This window comes from Sceloporus occidentalis, unplaced genomic scaffold (genome assembly GCF_023333645.1).
Source record: "Sceloporus occidentalis isolate IW3139 unplaced genomic scaffold, rSceOcc1.0.p SCAF_1, whole genome shotgun sequence".
Lineage (NCBI taxonomy): Eukaryota > Metazoa > Chordata > Lepidosauria > Squamata > Phrynosomatidae > Sceloporus > Sceloporus occidentalis.
This window is the reverse complement of record NW_028316981.1, coordinates 137,363,707-137,387,595: the sequence shown is the minus strand read 5'-3', so window position 1 is coordinate 137,387,595 and position 23,889 is coordinate 137,363,707. Positions and strand designations below refer to the sequence as shown.

General features: G+C 42.0%; 1 protein-coding gene across 1 annotated transcript; it reads right to left on the bottom strand.

Moving 5' to 3' along the window:
- Nucleotides 1-1,134: 1,134 nt before the first annotated feature.
- TMC8 (transmembrane channel like 8) lies at nucleotides 1,135-23,119 on the bottom strand. The gene is made up of 16 exons (XM_089507946.1): nucleotides 23,094-23,119; nucleotides 22,213-22,372; nucleotides 19,909-20,060; nucleotides 18,567-18,719; nucleotides 18,230-18,309; nucleotides 17,771-17,910; nucleotides 16,669-16,816; nucleotides 15,233-15,403; nucleotides 13,715-13,863; nucleotides 12,533-12,656; nucleotides 11,101-11,198; nucleotides 6,844-7,027; nucleotides 5,940-6,070; nucleotides 5,699-5,854; nucleotides 2,787-2,865; nucleotides 1,135-1,447 (listed from the first exon to the last, which is right to left on the bottom strand). Exons 2-16 carry the CDS (start codon nucleotides 22,359-22,361, stop codon nucleotides 1,385-1,387), a joined length of 1,977 nt encoding a protein of 658 aa, XP_089364072.1. The 5' UTR covers nucleotides 22,362-22,372; nucleotides 23,094-23,119; the 3' UTR covers nucleotides 1,135-1,384.
- Between the last annotated feature and the right edge of the window lie 770 nt (nucleotides 23,120-23,889).

Below are 23,889 nucleotides of genomic sequence, written 5' to 3'. Positions count from 1 at the left end.
ACTGAAAGGTTATCCCTAAGTATTTGTATGAGGTAACCTAATCTATTTGATGGCCGTTGATCTGCCATTTATGTTTGGTCTTTTTCTTATTAAATACCATAACCTTTGTTTTGTTGTAGTTTATGGTCAACAGCTCATCTTTACAGTAGGTAGCAAGAGTGCTTAAGAGGTGTTTCAGACCTATTCTTGTTTGTGATAGAAGCACCAGATCATCGGCATATAATAGCACAGCTATCGGCCTATCTGTTAAATGAGGGGGGTGAGATTTTATCCATTCCAAATGATAAACTAAAGAGATAATATAGAAGTTGAATAAGATGGGGGCTAGTATGCAGCCCTGTCTTACTGCAACATAGGTGGGTATTTTTTTTGTTAAATGTCTGGCAGGGCTACATCGGACTGTCACATAGGTATTTCCATAAAGCTTCTTCATAAGCACCACCGATCTCTTATTTATGTTATGAGATTCCAATTTTTTCCAGTTTTCCTTTGAGATTGAATCAAAAGCTTGCTTGAAGTCTATGAATGCGGTATGAAGACCTTCATTAGTTGGTGCATACTTTTCTGAGAGATGTTGAAGAATAAGTCCATGGCCAACTGTAATTCAACCTGTTCTAAATCCAGCTTGCTCGTCAGCAAGAATGTTTTCTTGCTCTATCCAGTCCTGGAGCTTTTCATGCAAGTACAAAGCATATAATTTGCTGATAACACTTAGCAAGCTGATAGGTCAGTAATTTGCCGGGTCAGTTCTCTCACCTTTTTTATAGATTGGAATAATAATAGCTAAATCCCAATCCTCAGGGATGTGTCTCGTTCAATCAATCCATGTAAACAAACTTGCGAGAACAGGAGCCCACCAATCTGTATTTGCTTTTAATAGTTCAGGAGGGATGTTATCACAGCCAGGAGCTTTGCCTGTTTTTAATTTGGAAATCAGAAGATGTACTCTTTTAGCAGTAACTGGGGGCCACTTTGGTAAATTGCTTATATCTGGTTCAGATGTTGTTTGATAGATCTCTCTTGGAGTAAAGATGGTACTGAAATACATTTCTCAGCAATTGCTCATTCTCAAAATAATAATTTTCTGTACATAGCAGCAGCAGGCTTCAGAAGACTGGAATGTTCAATATCTGATTCAAGAAGTGCAGCCTAAAACCAATAAAGTGAAGAAACAGGTACTGTACTATATTTATTTAAGAGACATAGGTATAGAAGCTCTGTTCAGATCACTGAGACCTTATTTTGCAGTATGGCTCATTTAGTTCAGGTAAACTTTGACCACTCTGTGGGTTCTGCTTTTCTTAGAAGCAAAATACATGTTCCTTCTCCTAGCAGAATTTCTGCCATTTCCTTTACTTTCCCTGGTGGGTCAACTGTTCCGGACTCATTGTGATTTCAACATCAGCTGAGCCAGTTTCCTCACCAGGCACCATTTTTCCTGGACGCACTAGATGGAGGGGCAAAGAAGAATTAGGTTACACCATGTCAAGGTGCATAACGTGTGCTCACAGGACAACAAGTAGCTCTCAGCTGGTCCCTGTGTGATCCCAAAATCACAGGAACCCTTTTATCTTCAGCCCAGTTGATCAGCTGGTATGAGGTGGGAGGGGCTGACACTGTTCTGTGGTTTTTAAGACCCGTGTTTCTCTGCCACAAGTAACAAGTTTACAGGGAGGAGGGAAGCAAAAATATCTCCCAATCCCTAGTGATCTGAGATTGCTCTTTCTCCACTGCTGCTAGCAGCAGGAAAACTGCAATGGTGATCATTCAAGGGTGGGAGATGCTTTAATTTGCACATACTATACATCTCACTACTCACTAGGATCTCAGTGAGTAGGGAAGGGAAGTTTAAACCTCCTCATTCCTGTGTGCTGAAATATGTTTTCACACACATATGCACCTCCCAACTGATGTGGGATATGGCTCACAAAAACAAAAAGTTTGTGCACCTTTGGATTATATCAAGGAGAGGGATGTGTGCCCTACAGTCTGCATATGGCTCCCAGAGCTCTTTCCCCCCAGAATCTTTGGACAATCTTTTTTTATTTTTATTTTTTTTTGGGGGGGGGGAGTTGGAATAGCTCCAAAACATTCTTAAACATCCCCAGGTCATAGGGTTGCAATTTAACCATGTTTTCCCCCAAGCTGTTTTAGGCTCAGGAGACAATTCCCCCCCGCCCCCCCGCCCAGCAGATAACATATCCTCAAACTGTTTAGCAACAGTTCTGATTAATCCTCTGTCATCCCACTTTTTCAGCTGCTTTTAATATGTCCCAGTTTCCTTCTCTTCCTCCCATTCCCCCCCCCCCCACTTTGTCTTTGGGCTACTTCCAATGGTGCAGACTAAGTTCAAAGTGCAAAAATAATTTACACACAATTAATTCAGTGGGGGAAGAAACAGGAAGTAGTTGCCCTTTTCAGCCTCTCCTAGTTAGCGAAATTGCCCCATATCACATAGGGGACATTTAGGGGCAACAAAATAAAAAAAAAACATTGTCAGGATGTAGAAGAGGTGATGGCCCTTCAGGATTTCCTGGGGAACCAATGTGACATTCTTCCACCCCTGAAATACATGGACTACAGAAGAGATCATCACCCAGTCACAGGTTTCCAGAGATGTCAAGACAAATATTACTGCATGGTCATGTGGCAACAGTGGTGGTTCATATACTGAGAACAGAGGGTGCTAAACCCTGCAATGGCAGAAGGAGGTTCCCTCCACTCTCAGCCTGTGAGCTGTCCACACAACATCTCCCATTCTTCTTCAAAGCTAGAAGACAACTTACCAGCACATGTTGCTTCTTGAGTCTTTCAATGACTTTTCTATTGGCCTGTGCCTGTGAAATGTACACTGTTAGAATTAAGCTATGGAGAGAAAAAAGAGAGACCATCAGTCTTGAATTCCAGTGACCTGCTTCCACAACAATGAGACATGGGAGATTATCACACGAGAGGCAAGCGTACTTCTCCCATTGTTAAACTGTGTTAATCGAGTGATTGGGAGGTGGGTGGGAAGATTATCATACACACTCCATGCTTATCCAGTTCTTCTTCCGTCCGTAAACAGTAATGAACCCATCATTTTGTATTAATGGAAACTCGTGTTAATATCAAATGATGTATCCATTACTGTTTACGGATTGGAGAAGACCAGGATAAACATGCAGGGGTGTGATAATCTTTCCCTGACTGCATGAATTACACAGTTTAATGACAGGAGAAGGATGCTTGCCTCTTCCATGTGATAATCTCCATAGTGTTGACTGTAAGAGTCAATACAAAACTGTGGTATGTGTGTTCTATGTCAAATTGTGAAAAAGGCATCTAGTAGACAACTTATGCTGGGGAAAAAGGAGTGGGAGGGGTAGCCATTGTGTTCCTGTTAATGCTCCAAGACCTGCCAGCAGCTTCCTATACTCCAAACTATGTTATCCTCCTGAACCATGACTCTGGGCTGGGATGAGGTTTGAGACGTGAATTGATGCTATTCAGGGGAAGACAGACAAAGATTGTAAGGGTTTTGGCAACTGACATGGGGTATCTCAAGGTTATGTCTTGTTCTCCAGGCTTTTCAATATCTACAGAAAACTGCTAGGAGAATTCATCTGGAGATTTGGGCTGACGTGCCATAATGAATATGCAAATGATATGTGTCTCCACTTCCTCTTTCCAGGGATTAATCCAAGGAGGCATCTGAAACCCAGAGCAGGTGGCTGAGAGCAGTACTGGAACAGGAGAACAAGTTTACAAACTGTTTTAAACTGGGCCTTGATGCACTCAAACTTAACCAAACTAATTGAAAGAAAAATGAAAATAGAACAAGTTACAGATACTACAGAAGATGTTATCAAATATAATAATGGTTAATGGATGCAGATGATGGATAATAGCAGATAAAGATTATAATTAAGGGTTTATCCGCCCTGGAAATCTCAGGCAATGTCTCACTGTTGTTAACTGCCATCAAGTCAGCTTCAACTTGTGGCAAGCTTATGAATAATAAATCCCCAAGAGCCCCAGTCTTCAACTCTCCAGCGTAGGTCTTGAAAACTCAGGGCTGTGGCTTTCTTGACTAAGGCCCAGTACAGACCACCGCTTTGTGGCAGCCTGGGGCCAAAATTAGGGCTCGGGAGAGTGGAGTGTCCCCATGCTCCGCGCTCTCCTGGCACCATTTTGGGTGTGTGTGCATTCAGACAGCACGCACACTGATGACATGCCTTGTGTGCTGTGTCCAAATGGGGCGGCACACAAGAGACATCACTGCACTGCTCCAGGGTGCTAATGGAACCTTGGCAGTGGCGCAGAAAAGAGCTGTGTTTCGCAGCTCCTTTTTAGAGCGGATCGTTGCTGTGCCCATGCGGTTGCTGCAGCAACAAAAGGGGGCAGCGTCTCACTGTCCCTTCCTGCCCATCTGTACCGGACCTCAGTCAACTCAATTATAGTGTGTCCTCCTCTTTTTCTACTGCTTTTCACTTTGCTGAGCATGATATGCTTTTTTATATTTTACAGGGAGTAGCCTTGTCTAAAATAGCATTGTTTCACTCCACTTGTTCCCATATCATTTACTAAACACAAAGCTTAAAAACTATGTATATTTTTATGAGCTGCTGGCAAGATCCTGTCATAGAAAGCTGGGCCAACACTAACAAAATGAATTTCCACACAGAGCAGTGTAGGATGCTGCAAGTGTAAAAACGAGAAAGAGAGAGGGAGGGAGGACAGAAAATTGCTACTCTTGGAAGCTTCCAGGAGCTGTGTTTTTCCTTTTTGAAAAGGCCAAAGCGTCTCTTGCAGCACTGTTCAACATTAAGAAACAATCTTTCATATCTAGAAGATTGGGGGGGGGGCAGAGAGAGAGAGAGAGGTTTAGCAGCCTGTATGGCCAACGGAAGTTACGAGATCCATCAAAGTTGCCAAACCTAATGTATAGGGTTAAGCCATGAACATCAATAAGCTTTTCCTTCCTTGCTGAGAAGAGTTAAGAAGAAGTAAGGAGTAGACTTTGAAAAAGGAGGGGTTTCTTGCTCGGTGGCCATGATTGGTCAAAGTGAATAGTTTGAATGAGGATGTAACAAGTAATGGAGGAATTGTGTTCCAGTTGGCAAGAAGACAAGTACTGTCATTTTCTCCCCAACAGTCAACAGAGTACATTGCCTTGTGTCTTAAGTGAATAATGTATTTGTTTCAATAACTCAGTGTATATAATTGGTTAATTGGCTAGAAGCGGAAATGCTCCTAAAACCATGTGGTCTACAATACAAGATGAAACAACTAACCCCCTGTTGTATTAAAACTGCCTTCATTACAAAGCTCGGATGGGGAGACATGACTACAGTCCTCAGAATTCCCTGCCAGCCTGGCCACTGAAGGATTTTGGGAGTCAGCAGTCACTGGTGATTCAAAGGTGACTCCCAGGTCAACTGGGTGGTCAATCTCCAATTGTTTTTAAACTAGACTTTAAAAGAGTTATCCAATGTTCTTAATACTATCCACAAAATTGGTCTAGCACGTGGGATAGCTCCCTTGTGTGCTAAAGACCTGAGTGGATTCGCCACCTCACTTACACTCTCTCCAACAGAGTAAACTGCTGGATGTTTTAGTCCAAGAAAGTAACTTTTCAAGCTCATCCCTTGCAAGAAATTTCTATGTGTGATCATTATTCCCTGGTATTCCATCTATGATCCCTCAAAGGACCCACCTGAGCAGCATCAAAAGTGAGAAGCAAAAGACATTGGAAGCAGCAAAGTTCAAGACCAGCTGTGCTGAGGGGGGTAAATGGGACACAGCCACAGGCACAGCTTGCCAGGAGGAGGAATAGTTCCTAAAGAGCCCACAGGCATGGGACGGAGAAACCCTGGAAGGAAAACAAAATGACTGTTAAAGATAGCTTTCACCACACTCAGTACCTAAGTGGCTCACTCCTCAACATCTCAACTTACCTGGTGATTACATAGCTCAGAGGAGAACAGGCCAGGAACAGGCCTAACAGTAGCATGATATGAAAGAGGAATTTTGAATGGGAGGCTCGAAATAGCTTGGTTGAAGGCTGGCAGTTCTGGAATAAGGTGTACTATGGGAGAGAAAAAGAAGACACCTTAAGAGTGTGCTCCCTGTGCCCTCACATGGGGCTTTTGTTATATAGCAATAGCAACAGCATGTACATTTCTATACCGCTTATCAGTGAACTCAGCACTCTCTAAGCAGTTTACAATCTGTAAGCTAATTTTCCCCAACCAGCTGGGTACTCATTTTACTTACCTATGAAACAATGGAAAGCTGAGAGCCTGTAAATACAAGCCAAAATAAAACTGCTTTGGGTCACTTTGGAAGTATGCTGTTTAAATGACACACATATCTTAAGAGGCCAGAAACTGCACCAAAGCTTCATTCCAGTCCTTAGGACTGGATTGTGGCTTTGGCATGGCTTCTGGCCTCTTAGGGCGCATGCATCATTTAAACAGCATACCTCCAAAGTGACCCAAAGCAGCTTTCTTTTGGCCTGTCTGTACAGGCCCTGAGTCAACCTTAGAGCCCCTGGGATCAAACTCACAATCTTGTGGCTGCAGTACCTGCATTTAACTACTGCACCACCAGGGCTTATATGTTATGCAGCATCAGAATAAAGCCAGTGACAGAAATGGCAAGTCCTTGACTCCTCCACAGTCCCAGCCTAGGCTAGGATCAGGCACTTTTATGTGTGGTGGTGCATGATGGACCAAGAGGTCTAGGTGCTCTAATGCAGGCTGAGCCCACATTCTTGGTAACTCCCTTGTTTGAGGGAACCATCCTTTTGCATACACATTCCCATTCTCTCTCCCCATCTCAGAAACTCACAGCCTTTACCTTTTTTACAAAGAATGTAAGGAAGATCGAGACACAGCCAAGTAAAGGCAGGAGTGGGCAAAAGAAGATCCCAATCCATATGACAGTTTGAGCTGCAACAATATCCAGAACATTGTGTGGCACCAGGAACTCCTCTTTGCCAAGCCACTGAGCCAGTGCACTGGTTGAATGCTTAGCCAGCAAGCTGAGAGAGAGAGAGAGAGAGAGCAGGTACTCAGATACACATGATACTTTCTTCCAGCAACCACAACAGGGTATCACGCCAGTGTCATGGTCCTATATCGTTGCAGCTGACCCACAACAAAGAACTGAAATCTGTTTCATTTCCACAGACAATGCAAAATACCCTGCACTGAGCAGCAATGAAACAAGACTGACAGCAGTTCTTAAGTTAATTCCATGTTGGAGATCACAAAAAAGAGAACAAAAAATTAGTAGCAGTCTGTGTTGCTTCTATTTAAATGCCTGTATAGAAATCAATGATGGGACCACACTTAGAATACAGAGTATACAGATCTGGGCATACCACTTCAAGGAGGACATTATAGTACCGGGAAAAGTGCAGAAAAAAGCAACCAACAGCTTTCTTTTAATCAGACAGTGGGACAATCTTCCATATAATGAAAGTTACAAATCTATTTAGAGCTTTTTAGGGGAGAAAGGAGACATGCAGTGGTGTCACTAGGGTTGGTGTCACACGGCACAGAAACTCATGGTATCACCCTCCTATTAACCTCCTCCCATTTCACACCATACAGAATCCTTAGGAATGCTTTTTTGAACTAATGTTACTCATAATTCGTAATTCCCATATACCACTGAATGTGATGGTAAAAGTTGTGACACAATCAACTAGCAAAATTAAAATTATACCTTCAAATTAAAATATCATATGCACAACCTAAATGTATTTACATATACATAGTGAAGATTTGGTTAAAATAGGATTTAAATTTTTTTTGAAAGTTTATTATTCAACTGTATAACATAACACACATATATTCAAATTCATATAGGTAAATCAATAATTGAGCAAGTAATAATATCCATAATAATGACGATATTTTTTGTGTAAAACAATTAGACTCTGATTAATCTTATATCATTTGTACTCTCTTCTTTCCCTTCTTTATTTATCTTGATTATTTCTTTGTCTTGAATGCTTCTTTGCCTTATCTTATGATCTTATATTGATTGATTGAAATTTTATTTCTATACCGCCGTTCCTATGATCACGGCGGTTTACAGGCAATACAAATATAAAACAATACAGATTATAAGAAACAAACATCCCAGTAAAACACCCCGATTAAAACCAGCATAACTATTAAAATCCATATAGAATCAATCAAAATTACTAGAGAGTTAAAAAATCCAATGCAATACAATAAAACAATACTACACACAGTACATAGGGGAAACAGTCAGGACATGTGGGAGAAAGCTTGACAGAATAAATGAGTCTTCAGGTTCTTCTTGAATGACTCCAGGGAGGGGGCTGAGCGGAGCTCTTCAGGGAGGGCATTCCAAGATTGCGGGGCTGCCACAGAAAATGCCCTTTGCGCCGTTTGTACATATTTTGTCTTGGGAACGCTCAAAAGATTTTTCCCCCCTGACCTGAGTGTGCGGGGCGGATTGTATGGGGAGACGCGGTCCTCCAAGTACTCTGGGCCCAAGCCATTTAGGGCTTTATAGGTGACGACCAACACCTTGTATTGGGCCCGGAAGCAGATTGGCAGCCAATGCAGGTCTTTCAATATCGGTGTTATGTGGCTGGCCCTGGAGCTACCAGTGACCAGCCTAGCAGCCATATTTTGAACCAACTGCAGCTTCCGAGCTTGGTACAAGGGTTGCCCCATGTAGAGCGCGTTACAGAAATCAAGTCGAGAGGTTACCAGTGCATGCACCACTGTTTCAAGGTCCCCCCGGTTGAGGTAGGGACGCAGCTGGCGTATCAGCCGAAGCTGATAACAGGTGCTCCTAACTGTCGCATCCACCTGAGAAGTCAGGTGAAGCGACGAGTCAAGGAGCACCCCCAAACTGCGAACTGAGTCCTTTACGGGGAGCGTGACCCCGTTCAGGACTGGTGGACAAACCTCCTTCCCAGGACCAGGAGAACCTATCACAAGTACTTCCGTTTTCTCTGGATTCAGGCTGAGTCTGTTTTCCCTCATCCAGTCCATTACCGACTCCAGACAGGCATTGAGCGGAGAGATGCCATCCCTAGTCACCGCATCAGTCGGAGACACAGAGAAGACTATTTGGGTGTCATCAGCGTACTGATAACACCGCGCCCCGTGTCTCCGGATGATCTCTCCCAGCGGCTTCATGTAAATGTTAAATAGCATAGGGGACAAGATCGCTCCCTGAGGGACCCCAGATGTAAGGGCCCTCTTATCGGAGCGACAGTCCCCCAGCTCCACCATCTGGAATCTACCCGAGAGGTAGGAACGGAACCACTGCAGAGCAGTGCCCCCGATACCCAACTCTCCCAGGCGAGCCAGAAGGATACCATGGTCGATGGTATCGAAGGCCGCGGAGATGTCCAAGAGCACTAACAGGGACACGCTACCCCTGTCCATGCCCAGACGGAGATCATCGACTAAGGCGACCATGGCAGTCTCAACCCCATAGCCCGCCCGGAAGCCGGTTTGAAATGGATCTAGATATAATCTTACATATATATATTAATTTATCTTTTCGTAATATATCCGATCTAACATTCATCTCAGCTCTTTCACATCTCCTCCCTATCTATATCAATCTATACTCACTACTACATTCATATGACTGCCACCACCTTTGATTATTGAAGCGAAATACTATCTTCTATCTTGATATATTTTTTAAAATCTGAGGCCTCTCATTTCCCCTCCCACTGAGTTTCACCCCACTTGTACCATCTCTTATAGCATTTTAAAGGGAAGCAGATGAATGCCACAGCCTGTTTCTGCCAAAAGGTAGATGTTTGAGGAGCAGTGGTGTCATCCCCCCCTTTAGGGTGTCACCTGGTGCAATCTGAACCCCCTGCACCCTCCTAGTGACGCCACTGCAGACATGTTTAATACCATGGGTAGTATGAACAAAATAAATAAAATGAAGTTTTTACTTTTTTTACAAAAATGTGGAGTTATCAAAACAATAACATTAACAACAACAATTCCACATTCTTGTGGAAAAAGTAAAAACTATTATTATTATTATTATTATTATTATTATTTCTTATTCTCCTCTCCCCAAGGCTCAAGGTGGGATACAACATAGATTAAAATACATACAATAATTTAAACCTGTAAAAACACTGTTAAATAACAATTAAAACATAACAAATAGGACACACTAAAATCATCCAGCATAATTAAAATATCCTGATTGAAAATTAATAGTTTAAAGACAATTGGGAAGGCCTGCCGAAAGAGATAGGTGCTTAATACTCTCTTAAATTCAGGCAACATAATTCGCTGTCAAATCTTTCCTGGCAGGTCATTCCACCATCTAGGGGTGGCTGATGAAAAGGTCCTCTGGGTGACAATTGCCAGTCTAGTTCCGCCTGGCTGAAGTAAATATTTCCCAGAGGACCTGAGTATATGGGGCATATTATACAGGAAGAGGTTGTCCTGTATATAACTGAATCATGACAATAAAGGATAGACAGAAATGCTTCATTGTTAAACTGTGGGATTTACTTCTACAAGATGTGGTGATGACCACAATCAAAGGACTGATAGGTAATTCACAGGGGTTAAGGCTATACATGGCTATTCATCTTGATGGCTAAGTCTTTCTTCCAGGAAGAAAAGCATTATGACTTTGGAGAACACCTTTCGGTTCTGCTTCTGGGCTTTGTTCCTCTGGTGGGCACCTGGCTGACCACTGCAGGAACAGAATGGTGTACAAGATAGGTCTTAAGTCTAATCCAACAGGTCTTATGTTCTTATGCTCCTCTGCTAGCCTGATGTTCTACTTCCTAGTATCACACTGACAGGACCAATACATCCAAATGAATTAATGGCCTATCCATGGATTAAAGAAGAAACAAACTCCCTTTAAGAGGCTGGTTAAGATGTTTGTTCGTTTTTTGTTTGTTTTTTAACCATAACTTGCAGAGTCTCCCAATGACCACACAGGCTGGGAGATTCTGGGAGTTGCGGTCCAAAACCAAAATCAACTTTTCTAATCTGTACCTGGGATAGCTGAACAATCAAAGAAACAAGGTTACCAGATTAGACTGGCATTGGTTGTGGTCTTTTGCCTTACCTCCGGGGCAAGCTGATAAGAAAAGTGGATGCCAAGGTAGTTAAGAAGCTGAAGATAGTCATCTTGTACATTTCCTGTCCAATGTGGGTCTCCCAACACTGTGTGATCAAGTAGGACAAAGAAAGTGGCTCATGAATATAAAAAAGCAGAAAGGATATTTTATTCTAGGCACGTTATACGGCAGTCCAGTATTGTAGGCATAATAACAAAGTGTGATTTGAATTCACAGTAAAGGCATACAGGATAATTTTATCAAGAATGATGCTGTGAATACAACATTAGTTTTCTTCTTATTCAAAACATGGAGAATATCAGCACAAGAATGCTGAGAGTCTGCAATAATTAAGAACTAAAAATCAGAGATAAATTAATTGCTATTGAGCCTCAACCATGGTGGCTTCTTGACTGAACTTATCCACCTGTGATACAGTATCCTTCATTTTTCTACTGCTTTATAATTTATTCCAATGTCCAAAGTACAAGAACCTCAGTTGAACCATTTCAGCTTCCAGGGAAAGTTTGGGCTTGATTTGCTCTCTCAAGCTGCATCTACACTGAGAAAATGGTCCATTTGGGCCTGGCTTTGGCTGCCATGGCTCAGTGTTATGGGATTCTGGGATTTGTAAGGGGGGGATTAATTGCTATCAGCCAACCCAGTTTTCCATGTTACTTGAACTTTAGAAAAAGAAGCAACATGTGTGTTTACTACTGGGTAAGCTACTGTTGGAAAAAAAAACACAAGAGGAAAGGGGGAAAGGGTCAAAAACTGCACAAACAATCTAGTTTGAGATCGCTTTAACTGCCCTGGCTCAGAGCTAGGGGATACTGGAAATTGTAGTTTGTGACAACAGAACTCTCTGACAAAGAAGGCTAAATGTTTCACAAAACTACAGTTCCCAGAATTTCCAAGCCAGGGTAGTTAAAGAGATCTCAAACTGGATTATTTCGGCAGTGTGTTTTGGACCAAGGAAAATGTTTTAAGAGAAGATATATTCAGACATCTGAGAAAATGAAGTTATATTAAGAAATCTAAAACCAAATCATCTAACTGAATCTGATGCTCAAAGGTCCCATAAAGCTTGTCTCAACATCAAGATCTACTAACACTTTGACTGAGAGCTAGTGGTTTGAGAGCTGGACTAGGTCACTGGGAGACCACAATTTGAATCCCCACTTGGTTGTGGAAACCCACTGGATGGCCCTGGGCAAATCACACTCTCTCAGATTTAGAGGCAGACAAGGAAAACCCTCTCTCAACAAATTCTGCCAAGAAAATGCCATGATATGTTTACCTTAGGATCACCATAAATCAGAAATGAAAGTACACAGCAAAAACAACACTTTGATACACAGATAAACCCACTCCTTGCTTGAGAATATGGCTCACATTCAGGACTAGTTCAGTCTGACTATCCCATGCATCTCCAGTCACCTGATATAGTTTATTGTAGCCACATGGCTGGCATTGGAGAGCACTGCTGCTTCCCACACATAGAACCCTGTGGCCCAAGAAGAACAGGAACATTCCCAGGCTGGACAGTTTCAGGATTACACACCTGGCAGGAACATAAGAGAAAAAACATTCATCGCCTGGGCTCTACAACATTGCCTACACACTCCTACTATAGATACCATTGCCCTAAGATCTCCACCTGACCAAAAGTAGATCCAAGTGAAGGCTCATTATGCAATTCCACATTTGTATCTAATATGGAATAATTTCCTTCTCATCACTTGATAAAATAATACAGACAAGCACCATGGTGAGTAGCTATATGCAAACCATTGTAAACTGTCACTTGATTTACAGGGGTTTGTGTTCACCTAAGGTCTAGCAGGGCATACAAATCACACAAATCATTTATGGACGTTCTTCAATGTGCATTGACTATGTGCAGTGGTTAGGATTAGTTTGCAAAAGTTAGGTAGTGGGACCAGTGGACCCAGTCTCACTCTGTCCTCCATCTACAGATAATATACGTGGATATATTGTCTGTCCATTGCTATTGTTTGGTTCTGACATACAAGCAATTGAGAGCTTGTATCTTTTTAAATATTCTACAGTATATTTTTAAATCCGTTGATGCACTCTGCATCTTAATTTGTATATATCTGATGGTTGTTTCATTCATCATCCATATGCTGGGTTACATCACCACCAACAGTATTGGTTAATAAGGGCAGAGGGATGGGGAATTGTGGTGGGAAAGAGATGGCTATATTGAAAGGAAAGTGCATTATTCATGTGTGCAAAAATAAAAATAGTGTGGCAGCACTTCTGAAAACCTAATGATCTTGCATGTTAAAAGTATGGGTTTTCCAGTAATAAGAGCTTCCTGAGAGAGCTGGATGATTCATTCTATGCTCAAAGTGTTCCAGAATGCTTGCCTGAAGCTTTGTGTGATTGCAAAAGTACCAACTCGTTCTTAATCACACTTGGCTATCATGCTGTCAAAAAAGGGTACTGAGGCTGATGATCAACCGGGGCAGCTATTGGTTCCCTATGGACAGAGACGGAATCATGGATCTAAAACAGCTACTCAGAGTAAAATCTATTGTGCCGACTTCATTTTGCCTCCCCCACAATATCCATCATCAATATGGAAGCACCTACCTCACTAGGGTGAGGTTGACTTCAGTGTTGGGCGAATAGTTCTCCAACTGGACCAGAATATGAAAAAGGAAGGGCAGGAAGATGTTTGCTATGGAAATGGTCACAGGTGGCAAGTACTGACTCAGTACACCAAGCTTGGCAGCATCATTCTGGAAGTACAAAGATAGATTTGGTGTGGAGAGACTCATTTGCGAACACAAAATATATCTGTCACAGTCAGACTTCCCAAACCTCAGGTACATCTCCAGTGAGAATCCTATTCCAGAGCCAACACAGAGATACTTTGCGGTGATTGGTCTTTTGTGCAGTAGTAACTTCATCAATGAAAATTAATCCTTCAACATTTATATCCAGCTTGGGGCTCAAGGTAACTAAATGTAAGGTTTAAGAGAAGTAGCAGTCTTCTCTGCTTTTCCATTAAAATAAAAAATCTTGCCATGCTTTTAAGAGTAACGGATGTATTACAGTGTGACATTTAACATACAATCCACTTTCTCGGAAATGTGGTGTATCTGGACTGTAATCTCTGCATCTCAGCAAGTGGATCATAATCTGCATAATCCTATCATGCTGTAATAAATGTGTTCATCTTAAAGATGCCACACACTCCTTTGTTGTTTTTATATAAAGTGATGTGTATTATACCTATCATCACCAGCTTTCATCAGTATATATGTAGAACAGGGGTGAGCCAAGTACAACCCTGGGGTATATGTGGCTCCCTGAGGCTATTTCTGTGGACTTTGGCACCACCACATTCCCTGGAACATACTTTTTCTGGGAAACCCAGAAGTGGAAATTCACTTTTTAAAAGAAGTTATTAATTGAGTGTGCATGCAGCAGTCAGAAATCTTGATTAAGGAGCAAAAGATCCCCATCCTTCTGTGCCACAGTTGAATGATTTGTGCATTCAGTTTTGCAATCAACAATGTCGAGATCAGCAGCAGCTGCTACCTTTATCATGGATTTTCCATTATAAGATACAATGCAGTCTTCTCCCTTACAATTCTCTTCACATTCCTTCCATGTTAGGGCATTAATGGATATTACATTAGACTCCAAATCTGGTATGCTAAGAGTAATTTGTTTTGTGCTGCCCAATGGGGTTTTGCAAAACAGACTAACAATTACAAGATTCCCTTCATACTATTTAACATCAAATATCTAGTTTCTAAACCAGAGGTGGACTTCAGGCCATTTCTGGGAATCTGGGGGGCCCTTTTCCGGTTCAAGAGGGAATGTAAAGTGCAGCATTAGCTTTTGCAATAGCATGGGCACTATGTATGAAGTGTCTGGATTGTCCTATACCTAGTAAAAATACTGGGAGCCTGGTTTTCTTCCTTATTGCCATTTCAGGGCAGTACCTTTTGCTGTATGTCAGTGTCCAGTTGTCATTTCAGATCTTAAGATCCCTGGCCAAGGTTCAAGTAGCTGTTATCAGGGACACTGAGCATAAACTTGAGTCATGGATTTGGGAACAATCACCTACAGTCCCAGCCTGGTCCTCAACTGGCCTACCTGACTGTATTTCTGTGAAATCTCTGTGGCCAAGTGGATGAAGTAGAAAGCTGCAGCCATCAACAGCAAGATCACACAATTTATCACCAGGCGCAGCAAATAGAGCTGAACTAGATCCTTCCTTGTCCGTTGCTGGTTTTGCAAATGTCGAATCTCCTCTGCTAGGTCTATCTGCCAGGAAAAACAAGAGTCAATCACTAGCTGTGCACCTGAGTATACAGAACAGTTTGCTTTCAAAGTTAAAGCATGCAAAAGGGAAAAGGACATCTGGCCGAATCAAGTAGGCTAATCCACACTGCCCAACAAATCCATAAACACTTTATGGTTAGCATTCCTAGATCTCAGAGCCCAGAACTTCTTTCCCAGTTTTCAGGGTGAGGAGGAGGAAACTCAGAATGACAGCACTTGAAAAGTGTGTTTGTGTGTTTTCCTTATATGTTTGACACTGTGTTATTTGTTGAGGTGTCCTACTCTGTGTAAATGTGGTTGATGCTTAATATATCATGCTTAGTGACATCACTAGGAATTACCCCTTATAACATCACCAGGGCCCACATCCTCTGATGTCAGGTTTTGGCACTGATTTCTCAAAGCCTGGGATAGTCCTGAACTAGCATTCTTATTGAGAACACATTAAGCTGAGGATGGAAAGAATGAGTGGAAGAATAACCACCAGTCCCTTGTAGCTTAGGAAAATGTCCCTCGAGGTAAGAACTGGAGTTTAAAGGTTTCGATCTGACTATTGTCCTTGTAGGCCACTATGAAGCGCCTTTAGACTTCCAGATATTTTGCACTTCAACTCCCAGAACCTCTAGCCAAAACAGCGAAGGATGAGAGTCTGTGGAGGCTGCAGTGTAATGCCCCTTGTTGGAGTGCAAAGATTCCCCAACCCTGCTACAGATTTCATTTCCTTTTCTTTCACCAATGCCAGCTCAGTAACTACGCTGCCTGGGGGATTTCTGGACTTGGAGTCTTAAAAAAAGGAACTTTTACCAGCTCTGTTCTTTTTTTGTATGTTAACATGGTGTTAATTCCTGCTGGGCAGTGTTTGCTACCCAACTGGAGAGCAACTAAAAAGGAGGTGTATAAAAAAGGGCATCTGACAGACAAGAGCCTTATAGTTTCTGAACAAAGAAGACTGTGTGCATCCTCCCATCAACCTTTACTGTCATTCTACCCACAGGTTTAGGCAGTGGCTTCTTATAAATCTGTTATAAATATATGTGGATGAATAGTTAAGAGGAGGACATGGATAAAGAAGTGGGGCCTTGGCCTAGATTACATAGTTCATCCCAACAAGAGGAAACCAAATTCATCAATGGAACTTGGCTCAACAAATTCCCATTGGTTCAGTGAATCTACTCTAGTTGGGACTAACATTGGCTGTGGGAGTGGGACCAAATCATCATTATATTCCAAATATTAATTTCATTAACCTTAAGGCCATTGTAAATAGTCTTCTGCTTAAGTGTGGCTGCTTCTGGGCTTTGGATGCAGAAATCCCATTCACTGAAGATTCTGGCACTGACACATGGCTTGAATTCCCGCCTCAATATCTGCCAGTGCATAAAGTTGGCCACGATCCTAAATGTTGGGGCAGTAATAGAGAGTGTCATAGGCAAACAAGAACTTTCACAGGCCAAAATAATTCATTTTCCCACAAGAATTATAGAAATCAGTATTTAAGATAAGAATGTGTCACAGTATGGAGTTCAGTTCAAAGGATGTGACTCAACATGGATAACAAGTATCTTCAAGATAAAAGAAATGTGATGCATCTATAGTTTTTTGTGGGTTTTTCGGGCTATGTGGCCATGTTCCAGAAAAGTTTCTTCCTGACGTTTCACCAGCATCTGTGGCTGGCATCGAAGATGCCAGCCACAGATGCTGGTGAAACGTCAGGAAGAAACTTTTCTGGAACATGGCCACATAGCCCGAAAAACCCACAAAAAACTATAACACCTACCTTCCTCAGCTAGAGAAGAAGGACCATCAGACAAGATACTTAAAAGATTAGGGAAATAAATGTTTCCAAGCAAATTAGTTTGAATCCCTCCTGTGAGTAGAGAGAGCTCAGTGGGGAAAGAAAGTGAGATATTGAGCACAGAGAAGGCTAAGCACATGGATGCTAGTACATTGCAATAACCTTATTATAGAAAAGATAAGGGGTTAAGACAAGTTCTGCTTACATATTTTGTTTCCATGAGTGTATATACCATAAGTATGAGTATTATTGAGCTGTGCATGTTCTATTCCCAACATAAAAGTTTTATTTCTTTTCCTGGGAATGTTAGTTGATCTGGGGTGGGTTAACAATATGTAATCATGACTGCATGTGAGATGTATGGAATAGATGACTTTCTGAGACACTACCAGGAAGAAGTTGGCATTTGAACCAGACCATAAGATATTACTTATGTTGATTCCCCTCTTTCCTGAACCGTTTGTTGTGAACCTTGCTGTCTGTTTCTTGATCCTTTCTCAAACTCATACCTTCATGCCTACTAAAAGCCTATCTTCCCTACCAAAGAAACTTACTGCTGGAAGATCCAAATGAAACAGGCAAAGAGGTATCCCAGGATGCTAAGCAGGTAGGCTAAGTGCACATTGTAGTGGTTGTTTCTATCCTGTTTCACATTATAAGCACCATAGAAAAGGTAGGAATGTTCCAGAAGGCCCTAAAAAAGAGAGACATAAGTTGAAGCAAGCCACCCCCTCTCTTATGTTTAAGTAGACTCATAATCACTTCCTAAGAGTTTTTAAAGGCTGGCATAAATAAGGACAAACTTTATATAGGAAGCAGCCTTCCTTGCAACTCACCTTAAGTTCCCTCTACCTGGCTCCAAAATACATTCCTCTGCTCCAGTCCACATTATTATACTTCCAAATGCACTCCCTTTCTCCAATCCTAATTTCTAGTTACATAATCAATCAGCAATTTGTCCACCCAACCTCCCAGCACAGCTAATCTCCAGGTCATTTTTCATGTAGACTCACTTCCCCAGTGAAGATGTCCTGGAAGTGTTGCCAGACAGATCGATGACCGATGCCACTACTGTAGTTCATGCACTCAGATGCTAGGAGAAAGCACAGAGTAGCTTTACATGGTTAGATCTTCCAGTACTCTGATGTCAGAGTGCAGAATTTAATCCATCTGGAGAGTTGGGTAACAAACTAATGCAGGCTTGCCCAGCCATTTCCCTCTTGCCACATACTTGACTGCACCTCCCATCTTACCTGACCACTCATTATGCTAGCTGAGAGTTGTAGGGCATCAGGTTAGGGAAAGCTCTTCTGATGCCTAGAACCTTTGAAGGTATAAGCACAGACTTACCTGCACTCTGACTGTGAGGAAAGGGAGTCACATCCCAAGAAATGGTAATAGGCAACAATATGAAACCTGCAGCCAGTAGCACAGCCAGGAAGTTGACAAGAAGCAGGAACTTCAAGAAGGTGAAATAGGACTGGATTCCAGGGCCAAAGTTTCCTGTATGTAATGGTGGATGACAAAAGCGAGTAATTCAGGCAGATAAGCACAGGGGAGCTAGCCGCAGAAGGGACATGGAAGATGAAGGTGACACACAAAATAAATCTAGTCCCAAATCTACAGTCTGCTCTTCCTTCACCTACGAAGTTGTCACCTGGTTTTAATGTGGGCAGCTTGGGGATTGTCCCTGCTTACCATTTTATTTAGTTCAGCTTCAGTTCCAGTCAAGTTCAATTCCAGTTTCAGAAGAGCGGTGGGCAAATATAGGCTTTCGTGTATTTTAAAATATTGAACATATACCTAGTTTCTTGGCAGGGAGGAAGGACTAATTTCTCCTCACACACCACTTGCCTTCTTTCCCTTTATATATAACAAATGCACAACCCTATTGTCATCATTACGCAAATGATGAATGCAGGGTCACACAAAGATAGGATCAAGCTAATTTGAAGTAGGGACCCTACGATTACACAACAGTAGGGCCCAATTTTCCCGCTCAACAATCTTTGAAACCAACCAGCCTCTAGAGGTCACTCTTGCTCCACACCAGCCTGGCTAGTGGTTAGATAGGGCAGCTATTGTTTGGTCTGAATGTGCTGTACATATATAATCACACAACTAGCCTTTATAAACCAGCTTCCTTCTTAAAACAGAGTTCTTTTCTTTTCCTGAGAGTAGAGCACTCAGACTGATGTCTTGATTACACTCCATTTAGTCATAACCTTAACTGTTGACTTAGTCTCGGACCCAGCTAATATCTTATCTTCCAACATTTCATAGATGAAAATTGGAAGACAGTGTTAAAGTGTAGTTAAGGTATCAAAAAAGTGTTAAAGAGGAAGAACAGATGAGCTGGGAGAGGTTGCTGCAGTTTGATTTTGCTGAGCCTCTTGGGAAGGGCAAGATTTCGCCTCCTCCTTTCGTTTCCCTCTCGCTGAATTAATTGAATACAACTACTTTTGCACTTTGAACTCAGTTTGCACCATCCAAAGTGAGCCAAGGAGAAATGGGAAAGTAGGAAGGAGATTGAAACTGGGACATTTCAAAAGCAGTTGAAAAAGTGGAATTCCAGGGGATTAATTGGTATAGCCCCTGCTAAATCAGGGCAGTTGGAGGGTACATGGTGGGTACCAATGACAAGTGGATTAAGTGGATTTGATTATAAAGCTGAATACCAGTTCCTCCTTACCTCCAATCTCATCCAGAGAAACCTTCCAGAGCTGGAAGATCCTAGCAAAATTAGAGATGCTCTCTTGAAGCTGCCTCTTGACCCTGCATTGTCTTTGTCTCAAGGTCACCCAGCTGGACACATTTCTCCCTGTGGATGCTCTCAATTGCTTTCTGCAAGGAGATATGACAGAGTTTTCAAAATCTATAAAGGTTAGGAGAAGACCACATTTCAGCCCCTGTTGAGAATCTCCACACATATTATCCCAACACAAACCAGATTATTATTCTAATCAACATATTAAGGATGTAATGTTCACTTAATTCATTTTAATCTGAAACATTTCAAAAGTTTTCGCCCTTCTGAACAAGATCCTGATAATTTGTATATTTTTTCTTCATATTTTCAAACTCCCCCCCCCCGCCCCCCACAACCATTGCATGAAGGATTTTTAAAAACACACTGAAAATGTTTTTGCTGGTACTTTGTTTTTAAAAGATAGGCACCAGAGGGGTTATTTGCTTTTTTTCATCAATAGATAATCTTTTCCATCTGAACATATTGTATGTGTGTGATTTGTTTAGCAAAAGGAACAAAGGAGTAATTTCAGACAGAGGCTCCTTACCCAAATTATGGCAATTTGGAACCAAAAAAAAAGCTGGCTTTTTTGCCTCTTACAGTGGAGAAATATATTGTGGTTGTTAATGGTTTTTCTAACTGGGTGTGTTGACATGTTAAGACATGTGAACTCTCAAGACATTTTTTTCTCACCAAGAACAAGAAAATTTGCAAATATTATACCCCCAGCACATATAGATAGTAAGTGTGGAATAGTTGAACTGTGGCTCTGGAATTGTTGCTGTGTGCCTTCAAGTTGTTTCTGATTTATGGCAGTCCTAAGGCGAACCTATCACAGGGTTTTCTTGGCAAGATTTGTTCAGAGGAGAGTTGCCATTAATTTACTCTGAGGCCTGGAGAGTGTGACTTGTCCAAGGTCACCCAGTGGGTTTCCATGGCTGAGCAGAGATTCAAACCCTGGTCTCAAGAGTCAAACCTTCAGCCCTTTATAAATATACTTTAATAATAATAGTCTACTGCTTAAACCACTACTCCATGCTGGCTCCCTTACGACTCTGAAGTCCAGGGTTCAAATCTCTGTTCAGCCATGGAAGCCAGTTCGATGACCTTGGACAAGTCACATTCTCTCAGCCTCAGAGACTACCTCCTCTCTGAACAAACCTTAGACCCATTATAGGATCTAAGTCAGAAACATCCTCAAGGCACACAACAACAACAACAACAACAACCATATATAGCTCCCTCCATTCTTTGTCTTATTTGTCTGCATATTTCAGCTTTACAGGAACTTGCAATAGCAGGCATGGGGAACCTTTGGGCCTTCAGAAGTTTTGAACTCCCACAGTCCTTCACCATTGGCAATTGGGACTTGTCTGTGTGCCTCAAGGTTTGCTATTGCTGTGCCACAAGATGAATGGCAGACCTAAACCAAAACAGCTCAAGATGATAAAATATGGACATTGCCCCTTACTAAATAGGCTACAACTTCCAGTCTACAGCAGTGAGAGAAAAAGATCAATCATGCTAGAAAAACTGAGGCACTTTTCCTGCCAAATTCTATGGGAGTGCTTTCCAGACAGAAGGTTTTAGGCATCATCAATCAAAAGATATTATGGCATTATTCCATTTATTCTTCCTTTAATGGATTTTCTGTGGTAAGAAAGAAAGATGCCAGCATCAGTAGCAGTAGTGGAATGAGGCATAATCTAGATAACTTGGAAAATATGTGAGTGTGCTAAAGCAACTGCATGATTAAAGCTTTACCTGAAAGTTCCCTGTGCAACTCTGCTCTTGTTTTGTTTTTTAAACAAATGTGGGCTTAAGTGCATCACTCCATTACATCAGTAGAATTCAAAGACATAGCCATGTTAGTCTGAAAATCAGTATGCAAAGAGATCTTGTAGCACCTTTGAAACTAAGGCCTGTTACAGACAGCCAAAATAAAGCTGCTTTGAGTCACAGTGGAGGTATGGTGTTTCAATGATGCATGCGTCCTAAGAGTCCAGAAGCCGCACCACAGATACGCTCCAGTCCTTAGGGATGGAGCGTGGCTTTGGGTGCGACTTCTGGACTCTTAGGACGCATGCATCATTGAAACAGCATACCTCCACTGTGACTTGAAGCAGCTTTATTTTGGCTGTCTGTAACAGGCCTAACTGCTCAAAGGTGCTACAAGATCCCTTTGCATCTATTATAGTGAGACTGTGCAACACTAATTATGTACTCCAACATGATCTCACTTCTGACCTGAGGGATTGTTTCTCCTTCATGGAGCAGGGCAGGGCTCTGAGCTGTGACTCTTGTATATCCAGCTCCAGCAGGGAGTATTCCAGGCTGTGGAAAGATAGATCATCATGCTGGACAAATCTGTACCGTAGATCCTGTGTGTCATCCATCACATCAGGTCCTGAAACAACAAGAAGGAACAGACTAGCGTGGCCTGGTGATAGAAATGAGTAGTGCAGCTGGTGGTCTTCAGATGCTTTGAATTATAACTCCCAAGATCCACAAAGAGTAATGCCAATAGTCAGGAGTTAACATCCAAGCACCATGTTGCCTATCCACCCTGGATCCAAGATGCCTCCTTCATCTTTTGAGTTGATGCATTGTCTAATGGCTCACAACTTCCTTTGAGACTCTACCACTGCATCCCAGTATCTCATTTATCTTCCATTGTGTTTGGCTGGAGTGTGTAGTGGTTTGAATGATGGATGATGACTCTGGAGAGCAGGATTCAAATTCCCACTTAGCCATGAAAACCCGTCATACTCTCTCAGTCATACTCTTTCAGCCTCAGAGAATGGCAACGACAAACCCACTATGAAGAAACTTTTCAAGAAAACCCTGTGACAGGTTCACCTTAGGGTCACCATACGTCGCAAACAACACACAGAGTACAATATGTCTATACCTCCCAGTGATTATTTGCTATTTAACCCTGCATTTTGAGAGTGAAACCTTAACAAAGAAAAATTGAGTACGACCATAAAATCCTGACTGGACTCATTTTAAAAAGCAATTTGGAGCAAACCTTAGCATTAGGGGGTAGAGCAGTTACAACAACATTATATTTATGATCTCTTAACATCTCTTTCCTAAATTAGCTAACAAATTAATCTTTTACATACCACCTGAATCCAAGTAGCATTCTATGGAAGTAATTCTGTACTTGTTCTTGTTTTTTGCAGAGAGCCTCAGTCCCCAGAGTGCTTCAGGTCAGCCCTCCATACCCACAGTTCTGAAGAAAGAAAAATAGTGTTATTGCAACTTGTTGCTTCACTTTCCCCCACCCTCCAGCTGGCTGTTCCCTGTCTGATCATTTTCACACATGCATGTGAGCCATACTGTTTTGTCATACAGAGCGGGGAAAACAATTCATCCCAATTTGTCTGCTGGAATAGGGATTGCTTTCAACTTGTACTCTGAAAGAAAAACAACAACAACTCACCCCTTGCAATTTTAGTTCCAGTGTCAGGTAATCCTGCAGCACTACATAGTGAGGGTAAACTCTACTTTCTCTCAGGGGGAAGAAGGGGGAAAAAACTGAAATGTAAGTTATTCATCTCAAGTGTGGGTGTTCATTGCTTGTATGAAGAGATAAAGACAAACCAATGTGACAGGAAGAGGCCATTTCCTGAACTGCAGTTAGTCAGGGTATGTGGGAGGTATGTTGCAATTATCTTTACATTTATTTGTTGCTATCATTGTGTACCACTGCCTCCAGATCATTTCTGACTTAGGGCAACTCTAAAGCAAACCTCTCCTGGGTCTTCTTGGCAAGCTTCTTCAGAAGGGGTTTGTCATTGCCATCCTCTGAGGCTGAGAGTGTGTGACTTGTAGCACTAACTGAGGGGGGGGGGGGAAGAGAATTTGGTACCAAAAGAATTTTGGAGACTTCAGTCTATGTCCCCAGTCTACTTCTAC